Here is a 15,108-nt window from a genome sequence, read left to right on the forward strand (position 1 = left end):
GAGTGTAAAAAGAAGAGAACCATCAATTTTAAGGCATGGTAATGAGCAATCCATTATGTGTAAGTTGGTAAAAGTTGTGATTAGTTCAGTTTTTGGCACAGCAGACATATTTTTCTGGATTGATTTCATTGAAGTGTTGCTAGAACTGTCTGACTCACTGAGTTTGAGGAAGTAGAAATTCAGGGAAAGAGAGGGAGGGGGAGTTACTCTTTTGATAGAATGCAGTGTAAGAGCTGTAGGGATTTACTTTCACTAAAGAAGTGTTGCTAATAGGTAGAGAAATGGTTAATTTTAAGGAGCTTTATGTTGTTTCAACAAAGAAAATGCTTTTATAACTATTTGATATTTAGCATAGGAAGGATGTGAAAGTAAAGCCCTCTGGTTTAAAAAAGTATTCTTGATTTCTGCTGGTGAAGGAGACTCAAGCATAACGTTAATTTTGATTACTAACTAGGTGCTTGTTGAGCAAATGAGGATATTTGCACTATACATAAAAAACACAGGGGGGGAAAAATTAGTATTGTCCCCTCATATTATTTCAGTTTTTTCTTGCAGTAGATTATAAAGTCTGCTTATTTCATGTGAAGGATCAATTGCATTAAATTTAGTTTTATGGCATGGTAATGTTTCAGGGTTTTTTCATCCACAGATTTTGTTACACTATAGTGTAAGATTCTCCCTGCCCATGGCAGGGGAGTTGGAACTACATGGTCTTTAAGGTCCCTTCCAAACCAAACCATTCTATGATTCTGTGATTCACTGTTCTTGTAAGCAGTGGGCCTTTAGAGAGAGATGAAAGTTGAGGAAGAGTTCGTCCTGAAGAAGAGCAGGAGCAGTAATTTTATGGGTTCAGAGCCAGAGCATTTAAACAAAGGTCTAAACTTCTAATCTTTCCAAGTATCAAAAATAAATTTCATATTTACAAATATATGTGTGGTAGGACATTTATACAGCTACATCTCACAAAATCAAAGTGAAAACTTATATCACATTCCCACTTTTTAAAAAAACCCCACCTTTAAAGTGAAGATTATGTGACAAACAAAAGAGAGGGAAGAAAGAACAAAGCTAAATACATTACTTAAGGCAAAATATATAATGGATAAAGGGGATTCAGATAGGAAATGCTGTAAGTACTTAATGGGGTTTTTTTAAAATGCCATTCAAATTGACTTAAGGGTGTTATATTAATCTTCCCAAAGCTGTTAATAAATTCAGTCCGAATCTGTAGATTTGATCCATGCAATGAAAGACAGCAACAATATTACTCACATGTTCAAAAATACATAATTTCATGGTTTACCCAAGAAGCTTATGAAGTGGGTTCAATTTCTTCAATAGGAAGATTCTGGGGGAAAAGGATTAGACCCATCTATTTTGGCAGCCCTGAGATGCAATTATGCTGCAAGTTCAAACCTATGTGAGATGTTCATACCAAAAGAGGTGACTCTGACCTTCTTCCATTAGGTTCAGGATCTAATTAAGTATGGTTAGAGAGATGTTAAAAGCACCTTGAAAGTGACATTTTTCTGTTAAAAATATACAGTATTTAAAATTATTAAATTAAAATTATTACAGTATTTTATGGACACTGTTGGACATCCTCTTGAAGTGCAGTTATACTTAATCTTTTTTTTGACAAGATTTCATTTTCCTTTTGCAGATCAAGGAGTATGCAGCTGTCTTTCACTCATGCTAGTGTAACTGAAATAATTAAATGAAAACGCATGTTGATTAAAAGTTGACTTTTCTTTCCGTAATTTACAAATACATTCAAAATTGCTTTCCCCAAGGAAAGACATGTACTATGTGAGAGACTGTCTGATAGCATGAGTTTGCATGGAGTTGTCTTCTGAGCTCGGAAGGAGCAACAATGCAGGATCAGCTTGTTAAGATTCACTTATTAACACTTGTTTTTAACAATCTGTCTTAGTCCAAAAAAGGTTGCTTTTTTTAGTGTAATTGACAGGAGCGTGAAGAAGTCTCAGCCAAAATAGCTGTATAGTAACAAATGAATCCTAAAGATTTAAAACTGAAGATCACAGAGACGGGATAGGAAACGGTAACAGGAGGTGAATGTTTATTAAAAGACTTCCCTTGTCATGCTTACGAGTAAACGTTTGATTTTCATTGCTGACTGGTCCATAAGCAGGAACTTTGAGGTTTTGGCAAAAGATTTGGACTATGACAATTAAAATCTTTGTATATCATATTTTGGTTAGCCGCTGCATTTTTTGGGCCTACACCTCCCTCAGCTTGGTGACCTAGCAGGGTGATTTTTTTCCTTCAAGACCATCGGGCTCTGTCTGTGGTCAGTAGTGACCAAGGCTGATGGGGAAGCAACTTGCACAGTCTCCCCTAGTGTGTTACATTCTCAGTATTATTTCTGCAGGACTATTGAAGGTGAGGGACTGCCGAGTCTGTCCTGTTCCGGAATACAGCTTTTCCCTGGGAAACTGAGAAACCTAGTCTCTCTCTCAGGCTCTGAAAACAGTAGAAGGCTTGCCTCCTGGAGGGAGGAGGAGCTTTTCTGCTCTCCTTGATAACACCGCTGACCCAAGCGGCCCTATTCCCTGTTCCCTTGAGCTAGTAGCACCAGGCAGCACTGTGAATGGGGAAGAGGGATGAATAATGTTGCCTTGATGTTTCCTATCAAGATCTGCCTCGATCTTTTGGTTCTCCCATTGTCACTTTGCACAGTGGATGTTACTGTGGTTATGTAAAACTGCTTTTGTAACTTGGGCTGTTTTTTCTACCTGAATATTGGTGAGAAAATCGAGTGAAACTCACAACTTCTTAAGCCGCCTTCTTTCCTTCAGCCATTATGTTATCTTTGCTGCCTGTTACACTAGCCTTCTTATAAATTCATTAAGTTTAAGCATTACACTACATTAAAGGAATCAGGACATTTCTCTGTCAGCAAGTGCCTTTTAATAGGAAAGTAAAACCAAGATATTTAACAGAACTCCCTGTATGCCAGGACTAGAGTCTTACATTACCTTTTTTATTTTGTTCATTCTGAAGGCTCATGCCTGTGGCATCACATCCCCCAGTGCTTGCAGAAGGAAGAATAGGTTTAGTAGATCACATCCCATTTCTGCCATTAGAGTTGGTCAGAAATTTTAGATCACTGATCTTCAGAGGGTTTTGTGCGAAACAAAACAAACTTTCGCCACGTTTGCCAAGTCTCCAGCTTGAAGGGAGCTGCAGGTATTCCCTACTGTCATCACTGAATCTGGCAAGAGCATCGTTGTCCCTGAATAACTGCAACACCCTTAATTTCCTCTTTACTAGAAATTCCTAATTTTATCATGTTTATTGCATGGTGGGCCGAATTAAATAAAAACTCTTTCCAGCAAACTAGAATCCCATGTGTTCAGCGTGAAGGACAGATTGGTGTTGCCTGAATTGCCTTGTTAGACAATCCTGTATTTTCAATATAGGCAAACCTAAAGAAGTTTGTTAAATTTCCCACATCAGGTAGTAGCATCCAGCAACAGATATATCATAACCATCATGTCATAATGAGATTATAGTTTCACACTTCCTCTCTGTTCCTTATTTGTGTCAATTCCTTAAGTGGCCAGTTTAGACATATTTCATGCAAGTCCTTAATTAACAAGGAAGTGTTCAGAGTTGTGACTTTCCTGTCTGTACTTATTGTGTTGATTAGATATGGGCACATGCTCATGTTTGTGTTCATTACTTTAAAACCATGATCTTGAATCATGGCCAGCCATGCTGGCTCATCTGCAGCCTGTTGCAAGGATGGGAAGTGAATGGTCTAGTGCCTGATTATAGCTTGTTATTCAATTTATTATGGATAGTGGACTCTCTGTCTTTGCAGGATGAAGGTGGATGGTATTTTTCTAATGCTGTAGTTCTGTTAATATATATGGCCTACCAAATTTTTCTGAAAGTCCTCAGTGAAGAAAGTGTTCAACACATTGGTCTGACATTGCAGTTCAGTATGCAGGCATGGGAACTTCATCCAGTTCCCACAGAAGTCAATGAGGTTTAATTTAATTTTGAATCAGTGTCAAAAAACCTAGATGTTTCCACAGGCTGCAGCTGGGCACAGAAGCCTTGCAGTAGTCTGCATCTGCCTGGGCACTATGAGTATAAATGATGTCTTCAGTCTCAGACTTTCGTTCTAACACAGAAATAGTGAACCGTGATAAAGGCATAACCATTGAGATTGCGAAGTGTATGAATTTACATGTTGAAATCTGTCTGACATTTGTTTCATTATCCTTCCTTTGTTTTCTCCAACCCTACCATGTGCAGAAATAATTGCAAGTCTTCTGCTGAAGGTTTCTTACTACATCAGTAGTTAGCATAGTTCTTGCCTTCCTTCCAGTCCTGTTGTACTGCACACACAGTTTTGCTTCTGTACAGGGGGGTTAATAGTCAATTATAGTGAGGTATTATTATGAGTTGCAGCCACTGAGGAGTCACTATAGAAAGGGAATCTTGCGGTGAAAGCTTTGTCTATATGCAACAGCAACTTGGCTCACCTTGGTGTTGTTATGAGGTACTGCGTATGTAGAAAGATGAAGTTTTCCAGCATTCAGAAAGAATTTCTTAATGTTTAGTTTTTGGAAAATTGCCTGAGTCCCATGTGGTGTTTTTTGTTTCTAGAGTTTGTAAAAACTGGGTTAGAAAACCAATAAACTAAAAGGTAGATGGAGCCATGTCTGTTTCCATAGCCTTCCCCAAGGTGCAGACCAGAACCTCTGCTGCCAGAGTATGGATTTCCCTACTAGTCTTGGTCACCTATTCAAAATATCAAGGGTCTCCTTTATAATTTTCACCATGTTGTCATTATTTTGTTGTCAAGAAAGTTTGTTGGAAGGAAAAACAAAACCCAGGCTGTTGAGGCCATGAGGAAAGGATTGCAGAACATTGTCTTGGAGTGTAGCTGGTAAAAGGTTGTAAAACTGTCTTTTTCTATGAATGGGATTCACTGTAGCTTCTTTCAATTAAATCTGTCACAAAAAAACTGGACTAGTCACATAAACAGTAGAGGAATTCTAGTAACAGTTCTGCCTCTCTCCGAATTTGAGATCTACATACACTCTAAGCTGTGTCAGGGCCATGAAAATGCTGTGCCAGGACCACGATACCTGATTTGTTCCAAATCAGTGTTTCAAAATTCAGATCACGGTCTTGTAAAGTGGAAGGGGGTGTACACTTGGAAAGTAAACCTAGTCCAGTAGAGAGATATAGCAGTGAATTTGAATCCAAACTTGGATTTCAATGCAGGCATCTGGTTCATGTCCATAACTGCTAGCATCTGGCTGTAGGATCAGAAAGCACCTTTTGAATAATTCTGTGCAGTTGTAAAAAAATGGTGCTCATTTCAGGACAAGGGGTATGCTTCAGTTAAAGTAATAAAAAACACTGCTAAGCATGGATGCACTGAGGTACACTTACAGGGTATGAATTTGTTTCTATATTTTGAAAATTACAGAAGAGAATTCTGGGATAAAATGAAAGGGTTTTTTCATTTTTATTCTGAACCACATGAATGAGAAGACAGGGGAAGTTTTTTATTCATAGGTACAGAATTAAGTATCACAGCATTGATGCAAATACAATCCTGTGGTATACCTGTTCCCTTTTCAGAACAGAGTTTACAAACAGAGCAAGTCTGAATTTTGAAACCTTTTTTTTAAATCTTAAACATTCATACCTACAATGATTTTCACTGATATTCTGATAAATCAAATAATGTAAGACAGTCCACACAAAGAAGCATTTGCCAGCTGCAAAGGAATTGTATTCATCTAAGAAGCAGGCGAACAGCAGATGCATCATGGAGGGAGAGATATAAAAGGACATATATGTGTGTTAAATATAGATGATCAATACTCACTTTTATTACATGACCTGTTTGTTTTTATCAACAGTCATGAGTAGGAATGGTACAACAGTATACAGCTACTTTGCCAGTGAACCACAGCATTGCAGACACTCCCATAACTGCTATTTAAGGATTATGAGAATATAAACAGAACATCAGGGAATCATATAGCCCCATGTGGCAGTCCACCAAGGTGGCCAGATGGATAAATCCAAGGACAATCTTCATGCAGGGATGTGCATGCATTTGTATGTCAGTCAGATGTTGTGTATGCCTTTCCAGTGGGAGTGCAGAGCTCACTTAGGAGGTGCTACAGACTTGAGCTTCGACTGTTGATGAGCCATGAATATCTCAAAATATTAAAAGTAAACAAACAAAAAAATGCAAAATCATTCTTCTGTAGCTATATAAACTCTACTTTTAAAAGGCTCATTTTAAGTAATCTTTTTCGAAGCTTGAGAAATTACTTACAAGTGTGCTGTTTGTTTTGAAATTATAAATACAACAGTAGATATATGTAAATGAGAACTGTTTTGCAGAAAGTATTTATGAGAGAAGAGCTCTGTCCTTTTTAAGACTGTAAGAATAATACATGATGTACTACAAGTAAAATTGCATTCTGAGTAAATACAGTCACTACTGTTTTGTGGTATCTGGAGCCTCTGTGACTGATTAGTCATATTCTGCATATTAAATACTAGAGGGTCAAATGTAAGAGTGGCTGAGTACCATATTTCCCATTGATTTTGTTCTGAGTTGCGTGGACTGATCATTAGTGCTGTGTGAGTAACGATTTCTGTGACCCATGAGCAATTCTGAAAAATGAGAAACTCTGCAGCTGAAAACCACAATATTTTTTTTTTTCTAGTGAATAAATAGACTGGGACTTCCAACACATTTTTTGAGCATCTTTGCTAAAAGCAAAGGAAATTAGGAATCAAAGGGCTGCATTCAAAGGGGCTTGTGGGATCAGTTCAGAAGAGCTGAGAGGAGATGCTGCTCATATATATCTTGGATGTTCTGAGAGATAAGAGTCTGAATTAAGTCCCTTGTTTTTGTAAGTTAAAGGATAGACTTAAACACAGGATTTAGAGGTAGTGACATGGTAAGCAGTGAGTCAGAGAACATGGAGCATGTAGCTGTTTAGTTTTGGGAATAGTATCTCTGCCTCTGTTGGACTTGCATATTAACCTAAAATGTTTCTTCTTGGAAATTCTAAATCTGTTTTTAATGTTTTCTCATATATTTTTCAATTTGGTTTTAGCCAAAACTATCCACATAGATACCCTTCCAATATTTTTAGAGCAATTTTTCCAAACTTTTTCTGAAATGTAATGAAATGCTTTACCAAGGTAAAGTCTTAATTCTTCAGCTGGAGAGTGCAGTTCTTCCTTCCCCACGGTAACAGTGCTGTGGAGTCCCAGAACTGGAAGAGTTTGGTATGTCTTGCTGTTCCAGAGTGGGATGCTCATGTTATAAAGCTCAGCTAATAAAGGTGCTGCCTCTGAATATGAAGAGTTTTGTTTACTTCTCCCTCATTGAATCCCCGTATGAATTATGTTTTATCAGTGAAATCACTCCCAGATTTTGCAATCCATTAGAAAGACTAATAAAAGTATTTTATAACTATAATCTATATGTGCAGGCAAACTTGAATAAATTTCCATAAATGAAAAAGGGCAAATTTAGGTAATTGAACAGTACAAAGCTTTGTGTTGAGAGTATGCAATAACATCTCTTTCACCAGATGAGTAGGACTAAGCAGCCACTTATTACTGGTTGCAGAATGTGAACTCCAGAAGAGGACATTAAAAGTATGACCTTAAATATAAATGGAGGAAAACAGTTATTTACCTAGTGCAGGAGACTGTGAAGTGGCAAATGGCATGGCCAGTGGAAACTGGGCAATAAAATTTATTTTTCATGGAATGCATTCTTCATGAAAGGAGGATTCTGTAGAAGGCTGTATAGTTTATTGGGAAAATGTTTCATGGAAAAGTACCATTTCAAACCAGATGTCACGATGTATGCAAATCCTCACTATGTATGTAGTTGTTTTGTTGTAAATATTTATTCATACAAAGTCTTAGCAAAGCAGGGAAATGCCAGCTTCTTGCTTTTGTCAGCAGATATCTAAGAATAGACTGCTGGAACTTGTAATCGTCAGATATCAGAGCTTTAAGTTAGAAGACAGAAGAGAGGCAGGGAGGGAATATATGGTTTTTCTAAGTTTTATGCTTTGTTTGCAAAGTATTTCTAACCTGTGCTTAGATTATTTTAGTAGTTTTTCCCATGAGAAACTCCTGAATTACAAGCAGTGAGTAAATAGATAGATGTTGGATTTGTTAAGCAAAATCACAAAACGGAGGCACCTAAATGCTACTAAAGTGTAAATCTATTCTGTGCCATGTTCTTTATCTTTACCCATATGTCACAGACAATCGTTGGCCAAAAGAAATTAAATTTGCACACTTTTCTGAGTGAATGTTCATAGTGTTAAGCTGTTGGCTTTAAATGGAGTGTTACAGTACAGATAAGCAGTGAAATCTTTTTGATCTGATATACTGTATACATCTTTATGGAACACTTTTGTTTCTGAGCTTGAGGGAGGGGAAATTACTTTTTACAATCAGGAAGAGGCAGCTAATAACTTAAAATCCAGCTCAGACAGAGGCTCCTGATACAATCACAGCTACTCTCTTTCCATGGCAATGAATTCCTTCTCTTGTCTGTTGTGACGCATAGGTGAAAAACATGCAGCAGAGCCAGATGATGCAGAGTTGGTGAGCCTCAGCAAAAGGCTGGTGGAGAACGCGGTGCTGAAGGCTGTGCAGCAATATTTAGAAGAAACGCAAAACAAAACCAGAGAGACTGATGGAAGCCCCATGAAAACTGAAGACGCAGCAAGTGGCAGTAAGAATGAGAGCGACAAGGATAACAGCAAGTGAGCACTGTGCAAAATGCCCGGGAGCAAATATCCCACCAAGAATAACTACAAAAACACGTTCCAGCTCCCTGCTGAAATTTGCTAAGTGGTGCTGGGTGACAGGAACTCTACTTTGTGAGTCTCTTATCAAAAGTTTGTTCTGAATTGAAGGACACTGTCTACTGGTTTAATAAGTGCTTGCACTGCTGAAAATCTGTTGAATGCTGGGAGGGATGGACAATGGAAAAAGGACAAGAACGGTGAAGCAGGCAGCTCCAGTCTTCACTTCCCCTTGATACCAAGAATCCCTTCCTTGCTTTTGAAGAGAAACTGAACCTTTTCCGTTTGTCTTTTGGATTGTCATGAATGGCTGTGGAAAAGGCCTTGTCATAAGTGGAAGCGATGCCCTCCGCCTGAGGGTTTGGCACTGCCGCAGGGCTGCTTGCTCTATGTGAGAGCACGTGCTGTTTCCTAGTCAACAGCAGTCAATCCCAAGCTAAAAATTACCACTACAGATATTCATTGCAGATACTATTACACAGTATGTAATATGACAGGAATTTCTCCTAAATGTGACACTGTACTGTTCTTTACTTTTTGGTAGCATTTGTTGATGTAAATTATATTTTTTGATGAAGTATCTTTTTATAAAAATTCAATGTGGTCAAAAACTGAGCACTTAATACTGTCCAAACCAGATTCGATCTCTTTCCATACATTAATGATTCTAAATGAATTAGTTGTTTTAAAATGTATTATATTGTTCCTTTCCTCTAGGAAAGAGCCATGAAGCAGACTTAGCAAAAGAAGCTTTACGCAGAGAAACGCAGGCCCTGTTATCCAGACTGAATCAGATAAAAGCGCTGTTATCCAGTCCTGAGATCCGCACAAAAATTAGCGAAGAACTGTTTGAAGACAGGCACTACTCTAACAGTAAATGGGAAAGTTGTGTTGACTCTGAATCTCCAAATGCATGACTGTAAAATCTTATCAGGGTTTTCAAAGAAAAAAAATATTTCTACAAGAAATTTTAAAGGTTGGTTTATTGTTTTTTTTAACTCAAAATATGGATGGATGTAAATGGCTCATGAGGAATCATACTGAAATACTTGCACAGAAGGATTATCTTTCATAACAATGAAGTATAGCCATTTCTCAGCACTGCTCTGAAACATGTTTGAGTGTGCAGGTATATGTCATGACTCCAAAGTGGAAAAATACTGGTTTCAAATAAATCTGAGCAAACACTGTGCCCTTCCTTTATCACTGTAAATAACTCATTTTTTTCTCATATATTTGTTCCCTAACAATGATATACAAATACTAAGAAACGGATGTTTTTAAATACTTCAAAAATGTACATTTGAAAAAAAACCCCTCTTTTAATTATCTGCCTTTTGGATTTGTACTGGCATTTTGGGTTAGCATTGTCTATTTTTTATTGTTTTTTTTAAACAGCACTTGAATACTTGTACAGATGCTGACTTTTTCTGCTGATGTTTACACTAATGCAAGAATGTTTTAAATTTCAGTATGAAATTCAGGCTCCACTGATCTCAATGGCATACTCTCATTGGCTTTAACGGAGTCAGGATGCTGCAATTAAGATTTCTTGTGCAAATAATAATATTCCTTGGGATAATATTTGCCTTTTTACTTTTGTAGAATAGTATTTTTGTCTTTTGTTTTTGATGTATCCTCCATCTCTGCCTTCTGCTGCCTGAGATGGGATGTCAGTTTGCTCTCGTTGTTCCCTCCACACACCTGCAAGCTTCATCGAAGATTTGGATGATGTACAATAATGCAGGAGTCGGTCCAATATTTGCATTTTTTCTAAACATTGTCATAAAAGCTATATAATATATTGTGATTGGTATCAGAATTGTGCTGTTAGAACAACTGTGTGCATGTTCTTCATTGGTCTCAAGCACTGTTCATTTATCTCATGTCAGAGATTTTTTTTTTAATCTCATTTGATATATAGCAGTATATTCTGACGCGCATTTCATACATGCCATGTTCACAATAAAATATTTTTCCTTTGCACCGTGTGTACATTTTCACCTGTCTCCAAATAGACTTAAATAAAATTAAGTACTTGCAAGTAACGAGGTTGAGAGAAACTGTGCTCCTATGAATCACATCATCGAACTGCAGATGTTGTGCCAACCTACTGATCCAGAGTTTGGGTGCTAGAATCATGCAGAAGCTAGACCCAAGTCATTATTGTTTTCAAGGCCAAACTTTTAAACTCTAGCAATTAGTTTGTATTTTGGGAAGCATGGGTTTAGAAGTAAATACTGAGTACAACTTCCCAGAGGTCCACTCTTCAACATCAAATTTGTGTTTAAGGAGTAGTCTCAAAACACTCTAGAATGATTAAAAAAAAAAATCTGAATCTGAAATCATCCCTGGAGATCAGTGAGAGGTAGCTTTTCATATGCTATCAAGCAATTTAAATCCAGCTTGTGCTTAAGAACACAAAACCAGACACTTTGTGAAAACAGGAAAGGAGTTTATTGTATTCTACCTGAATCTATCAGCCTCTGTCTGAAAGTTGTCATCTCCGTTTCCTCTATGCAAGTCATTACCATGATTAAGGGCCTTTTTATATCATTCAGCTTATAAGAGTCATTGTTGTCACGTTTCAAGTGAAACTATAGAAATTAATCACTGAATTTACGTCCAGGCACTTTGATAGGTGGCCTCATTATTAGAGACCCTGCTCATTCAGTTCTTATGGATAGCATTAGGAATAGCGGCTCCAAAAAAATTTTAGGAGAGTTAATGGCCTAAACATAGGCATCGTTTGAGATGTGCTGTAGTGACTCTGACACAAAGCCTAAAGGAGAGATGTGTTCTGCTGGATCAGGAACTGTGGGATAAAGGACACCCCAGAGCCTCTAAAAAGACACTGTATAACTATGTTTAAGCAACCAAAACCCATCTTTAATTTTCAGATGTTTTGAGCCAGGACAGTCAACAGGGTTTTTGTTTCTGAACCATTCACGTTCTTTTAAAATGCCAAGCATAGCCTTTATTTCTGCTTTTGACAAGACACAACTATTAATTTACTCAGAATTCAAAACAATGGGGTAAAAAACCACTTGCATCTGGATTCATTCTCTTATGACAACCCTTCCTCTTGCTTTCTCAGTTTTTATTTTTTTTTCACTGTCAATGAGGCCTGGCTGCCAAATTGAAGGATAAAGCTGTTGTATGGAGCTATGAGATGAGCACTGAAGGATGCAGATACATAGAAGCTGAACCTAATATAAGCAGATGTGAAGCTCTTGAGCTGCACCCACCAGAACAAATATGTTGCCTTCCTCACACTCATAAATCATTTTCAGACAATTCTATTGCTTCAATAAGCACTTCTTTTGGGGAATGTCTTAAGGTAGTGATGCACAGGTTATTCTGGGAAAATGTTGGCATTTCAAACAGATGGTGCAAGTTTATCCATGTTTTGTTTTCAGTTCTACCTTCTCACTTGCTCATCTTCAAGAATATTCCTACACTGCTTATTGTAGAGCTCTCTTTGACAGATTTAAAAGTAGTAGCTCAGCTTCCAGGACTAGTATACCTGGAAGTCTTTGGATTGCCCATGACCCACTGAGAAATTGTTCCTGACATCTTGAGAGATTTCCTACATATTTATGTAGTCAGGAAGCAGGAAAAATAGAAGAGCAGAGCCACTGCACTCAGTAGAGCTTATAAATTGAAATTTAGTAAAAACATACATTTGCTTCTTAAATTCAGTTATGTCTCAGAATATGCCTGTGAAATGAATTGTAAACTGGAACTTTTTCACTGCAGATGAAGTACTACTTGCAGAGCCAGCTGAAGCCCCGTGGAAGCCAGAAGGGAATCTGATTGCCTCAGGTGGAGTCTGGTAGCCAGACACTTGAGGGTTGCTTCACTCTGCTTTTAGCTCGGTACTTGGTTTTGCACAATCTTTTTCAAAACAGTTTTTTATCTGTAAGTGTCCCCTGCTTCTGTTCAGCTGTTAGTGGTATATTGTCTTGGCCTGAAAAAATGAAGGACTGAACTGGTACTGTGGCTTTCAGCTGTTTCCATCCCTTTGGAAGAGGAGGGAAGTTGTCGCTGAAATCCCAAAGATACTGATATCTTTGCAGAGACACCTCTGGTCTCACTCAAAGTGCCAGAAGTTAGAGGAGGGCCTGCATGACCGTTTGCTGAAGTCTTCATCTGGCAGTGAGTACTGTCTGATCCTGAAGACAGCCCAAAACCACTGGCCAAAAACAGTTGCCGAGGGATGTACCCTCCCAGAACCGACATGGTGAGTGGGTCAGCTGCGTCATCAGTGATCACTTGGATAAAGTAAGTGGTGTTTTAGCTTTATGAAAATTGTTCCAAGACATGATCACATAGTAATTTGATTTGTGAAAACCTTTTGGAATTTTGATTCTTTTGTAAGTTTTCACATGGTGACAAGGGGTAATCTCTGAAACTGTTGAAGATGCACTTGCTTTCAAAGAGCTCTTTAGTGCTGTACCATAATCTTCTACAGAAACACTTTGCACTTGTTATTTCAGTTAAACAAAGTCTTTCCTGGCCTGGTTTCAGAGACAAGGAATCACACTATTCTTATGGGAAAGGAAACTGTTCGAACCCTGAAAATAGGAGCATGTTAATGCTGACATGTGTTTTACTCTGCTGTTCCTTTGATCGATACAGTTTCTGTATAAGCAAGTTCTTAGCGTGCACTCATCTTCTCATTTATATTCTCCTCATGTTAAGTCTTTATAATGAGAACATTTGTACTGAATGAAAATCAGTCCCAAGAGACGGCTGGGCTGAGAAATAAAACATAGTGGAGCAATAATTGGAACAGTACATAGGAAAACAAAAAGTGATATGCCTGCCATTCCTGGCATAGCAAAAAGGGCACTCTGGCATTGATAAGCAAATAATTCTGCAGCAGGAAGCTGGAGTTGGGCTGCTGGTTTCTGGTCTCTGCACCCACTGCTGTTTATGTGCTTTCTTTAGTGACTCTTGGACGAGAAATGCATTAGCAGAGACTGGGATGTGGAACTGTTGCTTGAACAGACTCTCCTCATTGCTGGAAAATAAAACCCCTTTTTGCTCTTGGTGATTAAGGATTAAAGCAATCAAAAATACAGAATTAAGGTAGTTAAAAGGAGATGATTAAAAAAAGACACATGAGGATTTCAGTAGAAGCCTTTTTGAAATGAAAATTGTTTTTCTTTCAGATAAGAAAGGCAGAGATGGTTTGAGGTCATGATTGACTCTAGAGATTCTGCTGTGTGGTTTTTTTTTAGCAAAATTATAATTTGAATTAAAACTCAGGGAAAGCATTGCATTACATCCTTTTTACTTTTATTTTTTTCTTTTCTTAGCCATACAGAGAACTTCAGGCATTGAAACAGTAGAAGAGAAGAAAACATGCCGATATGATTTAACTTCAGTCATAATTTAGAAAACCAAAACATTACAGAATAACAAAGCCAAGAAGAAATACCAACAACTACTGATAAAATTCGAAGTGTAAAAGTGTAAAAGAAAAAAAATGTAATAAGTGCAAATGTTTAGAAGAATAAAGGATGAAATGAAGCAAAATTATAGCGTTCTCTGCATCTGGTCAGTCAAACAATGCACACCTGTGTTTGTCAGTCCTCTGTACTGTACAGGCAAATGTCCCATTTCCCAGTCACATTTTCCAACCAGATACATCCAAGGGGGAAGGCTGAACGAGCATGTGGCTGTGAAATACCGCTCTAGCAGAGTGCTGAAGTGGAGGGCTGCAAGAAATACTGCAAGACAGAGGCTAAGTCAAGGAAAAGTCAAGTCAGAGCTCAGGGAGATGATCTCTAGCAGAGCGGGAAGAAGCAAAGAAACAAGGCGTGTCTTTGAAGCTCCATTTACTAACACATTTTACCATTGTGTAGGTCCTCTGAACTTCTGTGTCTAAAAATCAAAGTGGAATTAATAGTCAAATCCTTAAATCTGCACAGAGAGCTACAGAAATTAATTGTAAATGACCTTAAATTCTGAGATATGCATGCTGCCAGCCAGCAGAGCAGAGTGGGCAACAAATCTCTTTCTTCCAAAAACAAGTGGATGACTGAATAGTTGCAATTGGATGAAGGCTATGGCTGCAGCATCAAGCTTTGTTCTTGTTAAGTACAGGAAATTGAAATACAAACCTCAGCAAACTTATTTAGGTTAATTACTAAAAAAGGTCCATGGCAAAACCAGGCAGAACCATCAAGTAAATATGATAACTGGATAAATTAAAAGCTGCTTTACCGTTATACTCTAAAATGAGATG

General features: G+C 37.9%; 1 protein-coding gene across 2 annotated transcripts in view; it reads left to right on the forward strand.

Moving 5' to 3' along the window:
• Positions 1–10,838, forward strand: part of AKAP7 (A-kinase anchoring protein 7) — an 87,380-nt gene extending 76,542 nt beyond the window's left edge. The window contains exon 8 of one of the 2 annotated variants that reach the window (XM_017829049.1): positions 8,612–10,838. In XM_017829049.1, coding sequence (XP_017684538.1) covers positions 8,612–8,814 — 203 coding nt within the window. In that variant the 3' untranslated portion in view covers positions 8,815–10,838. The remainder of the gene's footprint in view (positions 1–8,611) is intronic. The other variant, XM_017829056.1, reaches the window with a different exon arrangement.
• Positions 10,839–15,108: the final 4,270 nt, after the last annotated feature.

Source organism: Lepidothrix coronata, unplaced genomic scaffold, assembly GCF_001604755.1.
Source record: "Lepidothrix coronata isolate B3197 unplaced genomic scaffold, Lepidothrix_coronata-1.0 Scaffold5, whole genome shotgun sequence".
In the NCBI taxonomy this organism is placed as follows: domain Eukaryota; kingdom Metazoa; phylum Chordata; class Aves; order Passeriformes; family Pipridae; genus Lepidothrix; species Lepidothrix coronata.